Source organism: Gadus macrocephalus, chromosome 9, assembly GCF_031168955.1.
Source record: "Gadus macrocephalus chromosome 9, ASM3116895v1".
Taxonomy (NCBI): Eukaryota; Metazoa; Chordata; class Actinopteri; order Gadiformes; family Gadidae; genus Gadus; species Gadus macrocephalus.
In genome coordinates, this window is record NC_082390.1 from 175001 (window position 1) to 190904 (window position 15904).

The following is a 15904-nucleotide window of genomic DNA, read 5'->3' on the forward strand; positions in this document are numbered from 1 at the left end:
TAATTAAAAGACTGGACCTTTGTTTCAGGGAGGTAATGTCATCAGCCCTTCTACCAGACATTTTCGAACAGTACATATCATAACACAACTTGAGTTGTTCTAACTCAAAACTATATACACGATACACAATTTTTGGATTACTAAAGGATGGCAGATGTGATGTTTGTCTTTGGGGCTCTTAGGATGGCATCAGCTCACTAACATGTAGTCTTGCTGTAATTCTATGGTTACCATAACGGTCTGGTTGCCATGGTGCCTTGGCACTTTGATAGGGGAGCCCTATCAAATCAAATCAAATCAAATCAAATTTATTGTCATTTTGTTGATTGAACAACAAAACGAGAAGGCGTTTCTCAGGGATCAAGATCACATACATTACAAACAAACGTCCCAATGATGAATAAATAAATAATAAATAAAGTCCAGTGGGAAGATTTAGGACGCCGGTGCATTGAGCATCCTGACAGCTTGAGGCAGGAAGCTGTTCCGCAGCCTGGTGGTGGAGCATCTTAAACTGCGATAGCGCTTCTTGGAGGGTAGGAGCTTAAAGAAGTTGTTCAGAGGGTGAGAGGGGTCTCTCACTATTTTCTGGGCCCTATTCCTGCAGTGGCTTAGGAATATGTCCTGGACAGAGGGAAGTGAGGCTCCAATGACCTTTTCCGCTGATCTCACCACTCTTTGCAGGGCCTTTTTGTCCGCCGCACTGCAGCTGGAGAACCAGGTAGAGATGGCGTACGTCAGCACACTCTCCACAGCCCCCCTGTAGAATGTGGTGAGGATACTGGGAGGTAGTGAGGCCTGATGGAGTTTCCTCAGGAAGTACAATCTCTGTTGGGCTTGCTTCACTAGCCCAGTGGTGTTTTTGGACCAGGAAAGGTTGTCAGAGATCTGTACTCCCAGGAACTTGATGTTCTCCACCTTTTCCACTTCACGATTACTGATGCAGAGGGGTGTGTGCTTAGGTTTTGATCTACGGAAGTCCACGATCATTTCCTTGGTCTTTTCCGCATTGAGCACCAGGTTGTTGTCTCTGCACCATCTCTCAAACAGATTGACCTCCTCTCTGTAATAGGATTCCTCATTCCCATGAATGAGACCCACGACTGTAGTGTCATCTGCAAACTTAACAATCATGTTGTTCTTGTGACAGTCATGGGTCAGCAGCGTGTACAGCAGAGGACTGAGCACACATCCCTGGGGGGATCCTGTACTCAGTGTGATGGATTTGGAGATTTTTTTCCTAACACGAACTGACTGTGGTCGCTCCAACAGGAAATCCAGTATCCAGTGACAGAGGGTGGGGTTTAGGCCCAGGAGGAGAAGTTTATCCATCAGTCTCTGCGGCAAGATGGTGTTAAATGCAGAGCTGAAGTCAACATACAGTATTCTAGCATAGGTGTCTCTCTGTTCTAGATGGGTGAGTACTGTATGCAGGGTGGTGGATATTGCATCCTCTGTGGAACGGTTTGAACGGTAGGCATACTGATGAGGATCCAGTGATGCAGGTAGGCTGGATGTGATGTGTGGTTTGATTAACCGTTCAAAACACTTCATCACTATTGGGGTCAATGCAACAGGACGGTAGTCATTCAGACAGGACACAACAGACTTTTTTGCAACTGGAACGATGATGGATGTTTTGAAGCATCTGGGTACAGTGGCTTGACAGAGAGAGATGTTGAAAATGTCTGTTAGAACATCTGTCAGCTCATCAGCACAGGCTTGGAGCGCCCTCCCTGGAACGTTGTCCGGGCCGGCTGCTTTCCGAGGGTTGATCTTGGCCAGGGTTCTCCTGGTGTCAGCTGGGCTGATGGCCACAGGTGGCTGACCGGATGGAGGGGAGAGTCCAGTCCCCCCTCTCGTTGGCCCTCCTGGTGCCTCAAACCGGGCAAAAAAGTCATTGAGTCTGTCAGGGAGAGAAACATCACTGTCCTCAATCCTCTGCCTGGTCTTGTACTGAGTGATTTGTTGAACCCCCTGCCACATTTGCCTGGTGTTTCCTGTGCTCCAGAGGTTCTCCTTGATTATCCCTGCATGGCGTCTTTTGGCTGCTCTGATCTGGCTGAGCAGAGAGCGGCCTTGTCTCCTCCACTGTACGCAGCATCCCGAGCCTTTAACAGCTGACGTACCTCAGCAGTCATCCAGGGTTTTTGGTTGTTCCGTACTATATAGGTCTTCATCACAGTAACATCCTCTGTGCACTTGGCAATGTAGCTCATCACCGTTTCAGCATATTCCTCAATGTTAATATGATGCTCACCCTGAGATGCTGCTGTTTTAAAAATCTCCCAGTGCATTTAAAACAGTCCTGCAGCGCTGAGACTGCTCCATCTGGCCACACCCTATTGTGTGACTGGGTTGCCCTAGTTCGTATCAGCCTGGGTTTGTAAGTTGGAACCAGCAGCACAGATTTATGGTCTGAAAGGCCAATATGGGGTTGAGGAATGGCCTTATATGCCCCAGCAGTGTTGGAATAGACCAAATCAAGTATATTTTCTCCTCTTGTTTTAAAGTCCACATATTGCTTGAATCCGGGGAGCACAGTCTTTAAGCTAATGTGGTTGAAGTCTCCTGCAACAACCACAAAGCTGTCCGGGTGTTTTGTCAACAGTGCGCTGATGACGTCAAACAGGGGGCGGAGTACTTCGTAAGCATTGGCGTTGGCGCAAGGGGCTATGTAAACAGCTACTACAATCACACTGGTGAATTCCCTTGGCAGGTAGAATGGCCGACAGATCACTATAGAAAATTCCACCAGTTCAGAGCAGTGTTGAGCCACCGACGCAGCGTTTACACACCAGTCTTTGTTGATATAAATGCATAGCCCCCCGCCTCTGCTCTTACCGGAACTCGCCGCGTCTCCGTCAGCTCTGAAGAGTGTTGTTCCCTCTAGCTGAACAGCCTCGTCCGGAATGTTTTCATGTAACCAGGATTCGGTAAAAATGAATAGACAGCAGTCTCTCCATACCTTTAGTGATCCTCTCATCAGACGGAGCTCATCCAGTTTGTTTTCGAGAGATCGGACGTTGGAGAGTAGGATTGTTGGCACTGCTGGTCTGGTGGGTTTAGTTTTTAGCCTAGCTTTGATGCCAGCCCTCTTTCCCCGCTTTAGTTTACGTTTTGTTTTGATATGTTTTGTTTTGTTTACGTCCACCCCGTCTCTGCTGCTTCCTCCTCCGGGCAGTTGCGGGCACAGTGTCACAGTGTCCGTTAGTATCCTGTGTTTGCGTAGTATGTCCAGATGCCAGCGAATGCCAGTGATGTTACTCGCTTGCAATGTCCTAATGTTTAATAATGTTTCCCTGTCATAAACTATGTTTGTAGGACGTCTCCCACTCAAACATTAAATCTCAATCTCACAGATCTCAAGAGGGGCCGCTGCGACTATGCGCGCCGCCCTGGCAACGAGTTTACTACCTCGTCTCCTAATCCTGTTCCTAATTCCTCCTCTCGATCCTCTTTTCCTCCGTATTGTCTTCTTTATCAGAGTTGATGGTATGAAATCCAGTTGTTCGGGTGATAAATCAACTGTCTGGCAAGCGAGTTGAAGCTCCAGAAGGTCCGCTCTAGCGTAAGTGCGTCTCGGTGGATTTGGATGCGTCGGATGCGTCGTGACCGTTGGGATGCATCGTGACCCCAGCAGAGAATAAACCTCCATAACTTGATGCAGAATGGCTTTTGAATTCCACTAACGCAGATTTGACAGTATCCATAGGTCATACGAATATTGCCATGATTTAAACTCGACAAAAAAGTGAAAAAGTAAATTAAATATGTAATAAAGTAGCCTTTCAATCACGAGTCGCTCAAACAGAGGAGCGCCCCGCATCTCGTTGCCATGTCAACATCTGTGTGTGTGTGTGTGTGTGTGTGTGTGTGTGTGTGTGTGTGTGTGTGTGTGTAGGACGGCTGTACCGTGCTCCATGCGGCAGTGCGCTCCGGCCACGTGCCGACCCTGCGCCTCCTGCTTTGCCGTCCGCTGCCCGGCGAGCCCGCGGCCGTGACCTTCGACCCCTGCATTCTGGCCCTCCCCGCTGACCTCCTGAACTGGGCGAACACGGACGGCTGGACCGCGGCGCACACCGCGGCCTCCAGGGGCCTCAAGGTGAGGGGTCCGCCACCGCGTCACCGCCCTCAAACACTGGGGGGTAACGCAGCCTCGGATTGGCATCTTCTGATTGGTTACTGCATCTTCTGATTGGTTACTGCATCTTCTGATTGGTTACTACCTGCTCTGATTGGTTACTGCATCTTCTGATTGGTTACTGCATCTTCTGATTGGTTACTGCATCTTCTGATTGGTTACTGCATCTTCTGATTGGTTACTGCATCTTCTGATTGGTTACTACCTGCTCTGATTGGTTACTGCATCTTCTGATTGGTTACTGCATCTTCTGATTGGTTACTGCATGTTCTGATTGGTTACTGCATGTTGTGATTGGTTAATACATGATCTGATTGGTTACTGCATGTTGTGATATGTTTCTACGTGTTCTGATTGGTTACTACATGAACTGATTGGTTGAACTAGTTTCCAGGTAATAGCCCTGAATCAGCTGTGTGTGTGTGTGCGTGTGTGTGTGTGTGTGTGTGTGTGTGTGTGTGTGTGTGTGTGTGTGTGTGTGTGTGTGTGTGTGTGTGTGTGTGTGTGTGTGTGTGTGTGTGTGTGTGTGTGTGTGTGTGTGTGTGTGTAGGAGTGTCTGGAGGTCCTGTGTAGCTACACTGAGCAGGACACTGAGAGGAGAGACGAGTGTAACCGGACCATCCACGACGTCGCCACAGACGACTGCAAAGACCTGCTGGAGAACCTCTGTGAGTGACCCCCCCCCCCCCTGGGGGGGGCTTTGGGTTTGAGAGTTTCATGTGAGGATCTATAACGTAGCATTTAGATCATTCTTGTTTTAGCTGTATCAGTCAGGAGTAAGACGATGTTAGGTGGTCGGATGAACAACTCTTCAATGTGTCGATGAATATGTCTAAAGTGAACGCTCGCTCACATCACCCTCTCTCTCTTTCCCCTCTCTGGATCTCTCACCTCTGTCCGTCTCCGTCTGGCCCTCTCTGTTTGTCTCTGAATGTCCTTTGATCTCTATCTGTCCCTATCGTTCTGTCTGCCTGTCCATCTGTCTGTCACCTGTCTGTCTGTCACCTGTCTGTCTGTCTACCTCCGTCTGTCACCTGTCTGTCTGTCTACCTCCGTCTGTCACCTGTCTGTCACCTGTCTGTCTGTCTACCTCTGTCTGTCACCTGTCTGTCTGTCTACCTCTGTCTGTCCATCTACCTGTCATCTGTCTGTCCGTCTACCTGTCACCTGTCGGTCCGTCTGTCTGTCACCTGTCTGTCCGTCTACCTGTCACCTGTCGGTCCGTCTGTCTGTCACCTGTCTGTCCGTCTGTCTATCACCTGTCTGTCCGTCTGTCTGTCACCTGTCGTTCATGTGTCTCCATCTGTCCCCCCCTGTCCGTCCGTCCGTCCGTCCGTCCGTCCGTCCCTCTCCAGACTCCTACAGGGTGCTGCTGTGTCTGCAGAGCTCCACGGGCGGGGGCGCAGGCTGCCCCGAGCCCCTCTGTCCCCTGGACGGGCCCCGGGCCCCGGGGTCCCCCAGCCTGGTGGCCCTGGGCCGTCTCCACGTGGACCGGCTCACGTCCTGGGAGCAGCTGGGCCTCGCCCTGGGCCGCGCCCTCTCCTCCCACCTGGGGCAGGTGTGCTCGGCCGGGCCCGGGCCCCCCCCGCTGGGCCTGGGGCCCCGGAGCATCTCCTCGGTGCTGATCGGTACGAGAGGCCCCGTGGGGGGGGCAGGTGTGAGCTCAATAAGAAGTGTCTACCTCGGGGTGTTGTGGGCGGCAGAATGGACCCCTCTCTGCAGCTGTCCTGGGACGTTGGCATCTAGTCGCCACGCAGAACATCAGCGTTCTCATTATTCATGAGATACGCATCATGGATATTTTATACAGGGAAGGGGGAGGGGGGCTCTTATTTGTGCGCGTGTGGTTGGCGTCAGCAGCTCAGGAGGTACCGCGGGTCGGCTGGTAACCGCAAGGTTGCTAGTTTGATCCCCGGCTCCTCCTCGCGAGTGTCGAGGTGTCCCTGAGCGAGGCGCCTCACTCTATCTGCTCCCGACGAGCCGTCGGTGTGTGAACGTGTGCATGAAGGGGTGAATGTGAGGCAACATTGTTGGTCACTTTGGATAAAAGCGCTATATATATGCAGTCCATTTGGCTGTGTGTCTGCACGCTCATGCGTATCTCTGTACGTGTTCTTCCAGGCGACACGGTGTGGATGCCAGGTCAGGATCTATCCCCCTCTCCGTGGGACCTGGTCCGAAAGCCTCACAGCCACTGCATCACCATCCGCCTCAAAGGTACAGACCTGGCAACCCGCCTCAAAGGTACAGACCTGGCAACCCTAAGCCTCACAGCCACTGCATCACCCCCCCTCAAAGGTACAGACCTGGCAACCCTAAGCCTCACAGCCACTGCATCACCCCCCCTCAAAGGTACAGACCTGGGCCGTGTTCCAATACCCGTACAGTCCGTACTTACTAGCCAGAATTTGAGTACACAGTACGTTCCAATTCAGATCTGGCGAAAATAAGTATACTTCAAGGACCCGGATGCCGTACTCAAAACGGGCTAATCCTGAAGTGTGGATCGAAGGACACTCCCCGTACTCAACGACAGCCATCTTAGCTACGTGGCGGAAGAGGCGGAGCCAGGCTGAGCCAAAGTCGGCGCATTTTCCACATAGCCTGCATTAATAGTCATTTTGTCGTTTTTATAGTTTTTATAGCTGCTAGGCGTAAAGAGTTCACCGTTCAAAGCGGGGTGTTTATTGCGGGGGAGGAGCCACGGCGGCAGTCGTGATCGTAATTTCCGGTTAGTGCACCACGGAGTACTCGATTGGGAACAGCACTCACATCTGAAAAAATAACGTAGTAGACAGTGCGGATAGTATACTTCCTTTAAGTATACTCATGGAAGTACGGGTATTGGAACACGGCCCTGGCAACCCGCCTCCCAGCCACTGCATCACCCCCCCCTCAAAGGTACAGACCTGGCAACCCGCCTCCCAGCCACTGCATCACCCCCCCCTCAAAGGTACAGACCTGGCAACCCGCCTCCCAGCCACTGCATCACCCCCCCCCCCCCCTCAAAGGTACAGACCTGGCGACCGCGCGGCGGTCTCACGGTGCACTCACGGCCTGGCCTCTCATAGTCGTCCGCTTTTATGGGCTTTGGCCATACATATAAAAAATGGAGGAGGAAGTGGGCATATGCAATACGCGAACCCCACTATCCATTATTTATGGGCCTGAGTGGTGGTCTGTTTCCTGGACGATGTCACGTCTTTACGGTGTTCTGCATTTCCCGGATTCTCAACCGACCATGAATGGGAATCGGGGTCACACCTGTGTCATTCGGGGGGCGTTCACTAAGGTGCATTGGGGGAGAAAAGGGATTGAAAATCACTGGCAAACTGTAACGGACAAGCACTTGTGCTGCTATCACATGTGAAACACCTCAGGTGAACGTGTCCTACGTGATCGATGGGACCTGCATTGAGGTCATGCTACTTTAGAGATCGGAGTGGTGACAACGGAGCAGGTTGGAGGCCGAGGTCCCAGCTGTGGTTAGCCTGCCGACAGATCACCAGAGACCGGCCCGTTCACCGGCCAGTAGTGGAGAGGGTTAGGGGGGAGTCGGCGGTCCTATAGAGCAGCGCTGGTGGTGTGTGTGTGTGTGTGTGTGTGTGTGTGTGTGTGTGTGTGTGTGTGTGTGTGTGTGTGTGTGTGTGTGTGTGTGTGTGTGTGTGTGTGTGTGTGTGTGTGTGTGTGTGTGGTATATTTTTTGGTAGTGCCTTCTTTGAGCTAATACCCTCTGGGCTTGTGTGTGTGCGCTCTCCATATGTTGATTTTTATGTGCGCCTTCTTTGAACTCATTCCCTCTGGGCTTGTGTGTGTGTGTGTGTGTGTGTGTGTGCGTGGGCACAATGACAGGCCTATCGGAGATGTGTCTGGATGAGCTGGCTCTGGAGTCTCTTCTACCGCTGCCTCTGCTCAACAACTACATCAGACTGGTGAGCTCCCACAGCAGTACACGCACGCACACACACACGCACACGCACACGCACACGCGCACGCGCGCACACACGCACGTACACGGACACGGACACGGACACACACACAAACAGACACACACGGACACAAACACACGCACAAACAGACACACACGGACACAAACGGACACAAACACACAGACACACACCCACCCACAGGGGCACACACACACATTCATTCACCAGCAGAGCGGGAGGGGGACAGATGAGTGAGACAGCAGCGATTCAGAAAGAGACAAGAAAGGTACGGAAGAGAGAGAACAGCTAGAGGGAGATCGACAGATGAAAGCCAGTGCAGAGACAGCAGAGGGAGGAAGCTGAATAGATTCTGGATCTAGAACCTGGATCTGGTTTGTCATCTTGGAATGCCCCCTGGTGGGCGTAGGTGGAACTGCCTCAAAGACCCAACCCCCACTGTCCTGTGTTCCATGAGTCAGACGTATGAAGGAACATGTGAAGGATTCAAGTGGAGTGGACGGTACCATGCATCATTATGCATACAGTCAGTCACTGATTGGTCCATGGATTTGTTTCTTAACAGGTGGAGCTGTACGGGAACCTCATCTTCCATGGAGTGGAGGGCAGCTGTCAGGAGCACATAGCCAATCAGATCGCTCGCTGCATCAAGGTAAGTCCTGGACCGCACGGCACCAGGTGATAAACCCTCACATTGTCACCTGGCAGAGTATCCGATAGTCCCACAAAAAATCTGACTTTAGATAATAGCTAAATTAAGATAATCTTCAGTCTGATGGCAGACAGGATCAAAAATGGGTGAACAGAGAGTTTCACTTTCTTTTGCGTAAGCAAGTCACCGGCTGACAGCTAATATAAACTCGGCCAGCTCTCATTAAGGGGGAAGAGAAGCTAAAACGTGTTGTCCAGACACCAACGGTATTTGACGTCTATAAAGGTTTCAAATCAACTTGTGTAAACTTGGTACTGTAGAAATATTTAAAAAACCGATCATATTCATATACAAGGTATTCTACTTCCAGAATTTATGTTGATGATATTATATTAATATTCCTGCCTGAATTTAAGTGGTGGAAGTAAAACACAGATAATGTCGGTCTTGGATTTATCTTGGCGATCTTGGTTTTGTACAAGAAACACATCTCACTAGATGGGTTGCCATAGAAACAGCATCAGTATCTCTGAGGCCGTACCATCAAAGTATTTCCCGGAGCAGACAGATTAGCCTGGACCGAGACACGATGTCTGGCGGCCATCTTAGATACTTTTAAAGCCACATTCTGGTAAATGAGGTATCCTTTCTCTTCTCCTTTCGTTACCTATGGCTGTGTGTACCCCAGCAGAACCTCCTTTGTTTCCATGACAACCTCCTCTCTTGCTCTCTCTCTCTCCACTTCTCTCCTGGTCTCATTTCCATTTCCTCCACGCTACGTTTCCCCCTCTCCTCTCCTCTCCTCTCCTCTCCTCTCCTCTCCTCTCCTCTGCTCTGTTCTGTTCTCCTCTCCTTCTCTTCTCCTCTCCTCTCCTTCTCTTCTCCTCTCCTCTCCTCTCCTTCTCTCCTTCTCTCCTCTCCTCTCCTCTCAGGCCAAACAGGAAGCCGAGGGCAGGGCCTGTGATGTGATCAGGGTGGAGGTGGATGAGAGCCTGACCAAAGAACAGCTGCTGGAGACCTTCATGAGCTGTGGTACGTGATGACAGACAGACAGACAGACAGACAGACAGACAGACAGACAGACAGACAGACAGACAGACAGACAGACAGACAGACAGAGCAGTACGGTTGCAGGATAACCATGATATGCTTTTTGAATATCAGTTGAATAATGGAAAGATAATGCCTTTGTTCCAATTTGATCAGCAGCTTGGTCTTTGAAAAAAGGACAATCGTGTATATTGGCAATTTGTTATCCTACCAACAAAAAATACATACGGTGTAGATGCAAAAAAAAAGCTGCAAGTTCTCACAGTGTAATATGTTGTTATTCAATGTTTGATTAATTGTCCGTTAAATTGTAAACATTGAACTAGCAGTGAGACAGGTACCACCCCTCTAGATCATGTGACCTCCGGCAGTGAGACAGGTACCACCCCTCTAGATCACATGACCTCAGGCAGTGAGACAGGCACCACCCCTCTAGATCACGTGACCTCTGGCAGTGAGACAGGCACCAGTCTAGATCACGTGACCTCTGACAGTGAGACAGGCACCACCCCTCTAGATCACGTGACCTCTGGCAATGAGACAGGCATCACCCCTCTAGATCACGTGACCTCCTGCAGTGAGACAGGCACCACCCCTCTATATCACGTGACCTCTGGCAGTGAGACAGGCATCACCCCTCTAGATCACGTGACCTCTGGCAGTGAGACAGGCACCAGTCTAGATCACGTGACCTCTGACAGTGAGACAGGCACCACCCCTCTAGATCACGTGACCTCTGGCAATGAGACAGGCATCACCCCTCTAGATCACGTGACCTCCTGCAGTGAGACAGGCACCACCCCTCTATATCACGTGACCTCTGGCAGTGAGACAGGCACCACCCCTCTAGATCACGTGACCTCCGGTAGTGAGACAGGCACCACCCCTCTAGATCACGTGACCTCTGGCAGTGAGACAGGCACCACCCCTCTAGATCACGTGACCTCCGGCAGTGAGACAGGCATCACCCCTCTAGATCACGTGACCTCCTGCAGTGAGACAGGCACCACTCCTCTATATCACTTGACCTCTGGCAGTGAGACAGGCACCACCCCTCTAGCTCACGTGACCTCTGGCAGTGAGACAGGCACCACCCCTCTAGATCACGTGACCTCTGCTAGTGAGACAGGCACCACCCCTCTAGATCACGTGACCTCTGGCAGTGAGACAGGCATCACCCCTCTAGATCACGTGACCTCCGGTAGTGAGACTGGCACCACCCCTCTAGATCACGTGACCTCTGGCAGTGAGACAGGCACCAGTCTAGATCACGTGACCTCTGGCAGTGAGACAGGCACCAGTCTAGATCGCGTGACCTCTGGCAGTGAGATTAGGCGTGTTTCAGATCAAGCACGCGTTGCGTTGCTTCACAGAACATAATGCGTTTTGGGATAAAGTCGTCAGTAATGCGGGTGATGACCTCCCTGGGCGACATGTCGCACGGCTTTAGAACCTGCAGCAGCTCCAGGGTCTCTCTCGGTCTGCCGTCTGTGATGGTCTCACACCAGACACTCCCCTCAACATATCAAAACGTTGCCCTAGTTGGTTGGAAATAAACACGTGGAATTTCCCAAGGGAGAAATGACACGTCTCACGTTCAGGCGGGTCTCGTTCAGGTGGGTCTCGTTCAGGCGGGTCTCGGTCGCGCGGGTCTCGGTCGCGCGGGTCTCGGTCGCGCGGGTCTCGGTCGCGCGGGTCTCGGTCGCGCGGGTCTCGGTCTCGGGGGTCTCGGTCTCGCGGGTCTCGTTCAGGCGGGTCTCGTTCAGGCGGGTCTCGTTCAGGCGGGTCTCGGTCTCGCGGGTCTCGTTCAGGCGGGTCTCGTTCAGGCGGGTCTCGTTCAGGCGGGTCTCGGTCAGGGGGTCTCGGTCAGGGGGTCTCGTTCAGACGGGTCTCGTCTCGCGGGTCTCGGTCAGGGGGTCTCGGTCTCGCGGGTCTCGGTCAGGCGGGTCTCGGTCTCGCGGGTCTCGGTCTCGCGGGTCTCGTTCAGGGGGTCTCGGTCAGGGGGTCTCGGTCAGGGGGTCTCGTTCAGACGGGTCTCGGTCTCGCGGGTCTCGGTCTCGCGGGTCTCGGTCTCGCGCTCAATGCGGGCGATCTGAGCCGCAGCCAACGCTCCTAGCCCTGGTGATCACGTGACCTCTCCCTCTCCCTCCCCAGGCTTCCTGGTCCCGGCGGTCCCGGCGGTCCCGGCGGTCCCGGCGGTCCCGGCGGCTGCCGGCTCGGTGCTGGTGCTGCTGGAGGGTCTGGACAGGACCCCCTCCCTGGGCGCGCTGCTGGGAGACCTGTGCCACAGCCTGGACAACAGGGGGTCGGCCAGCCTGGCTCTGCCCACAGGTAGGACCCCTAGACCGGGAGCCCCCCTAGACCGGGAGCCCCCCCAAGGAATGAGAGCCATGTAGGGGACCCCTAGACCGGGAGCCCCCCCAAGGAATGAGAGCCATGTCGGGGACCCCTAGACCGGGAGCCCCCCCCCACAACCAATGAGAGCCATGTAGGGGACCCCTAGACCGGGAGCCCCCCCAAGGATTGAGAGCCATGTAGGGGACCCCTAGACCGGGAGCCCCCCCAAGGAATGAGAGCCATGTAGGGGACCCCTAGACCGGGAGCCCCCCCCCACAACCAATGAGAGCCATGTAGGGGACCCCTAGACCGGGAGCCCCCCCCCACAACCAATGAGAGCCATGTAGGGGACCCCTAGACCGGGAGCCCCCCCCCACAACCAATGAGAGCCATGTAGGGGACCCCTAGACCGGGAGCCCCCCCCCACAACCAATGAGAGCCATGTAGGGGACTCCTAGACTGGGAACCCCCCCACACAACCAATGAGAGCCATGTAGGGGACCCCTAGACTGGGAGCCCCCCCACAACCAATGAGAGCCATGTAGGGGACCCCTAGACCGGGAGCCCCCCCAAGGAATGAGAGCCATGTAGGGGACCCCTAGACCGGGAACCCCCCCACACAACCAATGAGAGCGTTGTAGGGGACCCCTAGACTGGGGGCCCCCCCCACAACCAATGAGAGCCATGTAGGGGACCCCTAGACCCGGGAGCCCCCCGCCCGTTCTGCCGGCGATTTGAGTCCGTCCTGCAGAAGGGTCTGGAGAAGAGCAATACATTTCTTTCTGCTTCCGATACGTTTTTGCGGGAGCCAATCACCAAGCTGGCTGTTCCCCCTGGCGCGCTATTGGCTGGTTTAACACGATGACGACAGGGGAGCGACGGCGAGCAGCGTACAGAGTTGACCTCGGCCCGTTGATCACGCCTCTGGTGATGAAGACGACGACAGCAGCCTCCCCAGACCAGGACCAATCACAGACTGAGCTTGGTCTGGGGATAGCCGGGCTCACGTGGTGCCGCACCGACCCAGACCAGGACCAATCACAGACTGAGCTTGGTCTGGGGGTAGCCGGGCTCACGCGGTGCCGCACCGACCCAGACCCTGAATGAATGAATGAATGAATGAATGAATGAATGAATTCTATTCATATACATGATACGTAGACATTAGAGACGATAAAGAAATGTCCATGCATGTGAACTGGTCCCCAAAGAAGCTACCTACAGCTGATGCTAGGGGCAATGACAAACACAAAGAGGGGGTGTGGCCTACATGTAATACATGACAGACATCTCATTCGTACTACAGATAGTGGTCCTCCAGAACGCCCTCGGTCGCTCTCGTTGGGGCTGCTCACCAATGAAGAAGTGTTTTACACCTGCTGTGGTTGGGGGTTAAAGGTCCCATGACATGCCACCAGGTGGGAGTGTGATTAGCCATTACAAGCCGTTCTGAAAGTCTGCCCCTTTTATTTATTTTCTTGTAATGGCTAATCACACTCTCGCCTGGTGACATGGGACCTTTAATCTTGATCTGTTGACTGTGATAAGGACTCGCCTCATGGATTAACCCAAGATCAGAGTGAATAAACACACGGCTAACGGACGATACATACTTTCTTGACACCTGCCTGTAGGTCCTCACTACTTCCGGGAAGGCTGCTTTCTGATTGGCACATTGTCTAAGCCACACCTCCAGGGCTGTGAGCTCCGCCTCCAGCAACACTTCCGATGGGTGACCCTGCGCTGGGAGCAAGAGCCGCTGCACGGCCTTCTGGGAAGGCACCTCCGCCGGAAGCTGCTGCACGAGGTCCGTCGGGATGATACTCACTCCCTCAGCCGGGGAACGGCCCGGGGTGCTTAGGGGAATAACACGATGCATGAGAGCAATTAACTGATTGATGTGCTTTTGACCTGACATTGACAGTCTCTCTCTCGCTCTACCCCATTTCCCTCCCTCCATCTCTGGCCTCTTTGTCCATCTCTCCATATATCCCCTTTTCCTCTCCATACTCTCTCTGTCCGTCTCACTGTGTGTCTGTCTCTCACACTCTCTTCTCTCTCTTTCTCTTCTCTCACTCTCTCTTTCCCTGTCTATCTATCTGTCTCTGTATCTTTCTTTTTTTTCTGTCTCTCCCTGCCTGTCTCTGTCTGTCTGTCTGTCTCTCTCTCTCTGTCTCTCTCTGTCTGTCTATCTGTCTCTCTCTCTGTCTCTGTCTCTGTCTCTCTCTCTCTGTCTCTCTCTGTCTGTCTATCTGTCTCTCTCTCTCTCTCTCTGTCTCTGTCTCTGTCTCTCTGTCTCTGTCTCTGTCTGTCTATCTGTCTCTGTCTCTCTCTCTCTCTGTCTCTCTCTCTTTGTCTCTCTCTCTCTCTCTCTCTCTCTCTCTCTGTCTCTCTCTGTCTCTGTCTCTCTCTCTCTCTCTCTCTCTCTCTGTCTGTCTCTGTCTCTCTCTCTCTCTGTCTCTCTCTCTCTCTCTGTCTCTGTCTCTGTCTCTCTCTCTGTCTCTGTCTCTGTCTCTGTCTCTCTCTCTGTCTCTCTCTCTCTGTCTCTGTCTCTCTCTCTCTCTCTCTCTCTCTGTCTCTCTCTCTCTGTCTCTCTGTCTCTGTCTCTGTCTCTCTCTGTCTCTGTCTCTGTGTCTCTCTCTCTGTCTCTCTCTCTCTCTCTCTGTCTCTCTCTCTCTCTCTCTGTCTCTCTCTCTCTCTCTCTCTCTGTCTCTCTCTCTCTGTCTCTCTGTCTCTCTGTCTCTGTCTCTGTCTCTGTCTCTCTCTGTCTGTCTCTGTCTCTGTGTCTCTCTCTCTGTCTGTCTCCAGGTGGGGACCGGGCTCTGGGCCCCTGCGGGCCTCATGGAGCGCTCTGTGCTGTGGGTGTGTCAGGTGTGGCAGCAGCTTAACGCCTGTGTGTCCCGTCTGGGCTGTCCCGAGGCCCTGCTGGGCCCCCAGCTCTTCCTGTCCTGTCCTCTGGTCCCTCACACGCCCCAGGCCACCACCAAGTCAGTCCCAGCTCTGTGTGTGTGTGTGTGTGTGTGTGTGTGTGTGTGTGTGTGTGTGTGTGTGTGTGTGTGTGTCTAGAAACTACTAAAGATTGAATGAGGCCATGAGTCTGCTGTTGAAGTTCATGCAAGTAGTCATGTTTATTAACCATTGTGTGTGTGTGTGTGTGTCTCTGTCTCTGTGTGTTTTCGTCTCTCTGTGTGTGTGTGTGTGTGTGTGTGTGTGTGTACGCGCGTCCCCTCAGGTGGTTGGGGCGTCTGTGGAATGCCATCATCGTGCCGCGCGTGGAGGAGGCCATGGTTTCCCGGGTGACAGCCGGGCGCCCGTCTCCATCGTCGCCCAAGAAGGCGTCTCCTAGCAACCAGGGCCTGAGTCCCGGGCAGCAGGCGGTGGTGAAAGCCGCCCTCAGCATCCTGCTCAACAAGGCTGTTGTCCCGGGATGCCCCCTGCCGAGAGCCGGTGCGTGTGTGTATGTGTTTGAGCGTGTGTGTGTGTGTGTTTGTTTGAGCGTGTGTGTGTGTGTTAAGGCTGGGGGCAAACGATTATTTATCAAACGATTAATCGGGCGATTATTTTATCGATTAGTCGACTAATCTAATGACCAATTGGACGTTTTTTTTTTTTTTTTCTGTTGCTCGATTAATAAAAAACATAATGTATCTCAAATAAATACCAAAAAATTCTTAATAATATACTTTATTTAATACGGAACCCGTAAAGGGACATGAAAAAAATGTGTGCGCATACTCTCTTGCGCTCCGCCTCCAACTACGAGATGGTTAGTTA

General features: G+C 52.9%; 1 protein-coding gene across 1 annotated transcript in view; it reads left to right on the forward strand.

Annotated features, from left to right (window-relative positions):
• Positions 1 to 15904, forward strand: part of cttnbp2 (cortactin binding protein 2) — a 58753-nt gene that overhangs the window by 37330 nt on the left and 5519 nt on the right. The window contains exons 8-18 of the mRNA XM_060060053.1: positions 3905 to 4105; positions 4695 to 4812; positions 5500 to 5772; positions 6266 to 6361; positions 7997 to 8076; positions 8657 to 8743; positions 9676 to 9775; positions 11948 to 12124; positions 13765 to 13937; positions 14939 to 15117; positions 15363 to 15577. Coding sequence (XP_059916036.1) covers positions 3905 to 4105; positions 4695 to 4812; positions 5500 to 5772; positions 6266 to 6361; positions 7997 to 8076; positions 8657 to 8743; positions 9676 to 9775; positions 11948 to 12124; positions 13765 to 13937; positions 14939 to 15117; positions 15363 to 15577 — 1699 coding nt within the window. The remainder of the gene's footprint in view (positions 1 to 3904; positions 4106 to 4694; positions 4813 to 5499; positions 5773 to 6265; positions 6362 to 7996; positions 8077 to 8656; positions 8744 to 9675; positions 9776 to 11947; positions 12125 to 13764; positions 13938 to 14938; positions 15118 to 15362; positions 15578 to 15904) is intronic.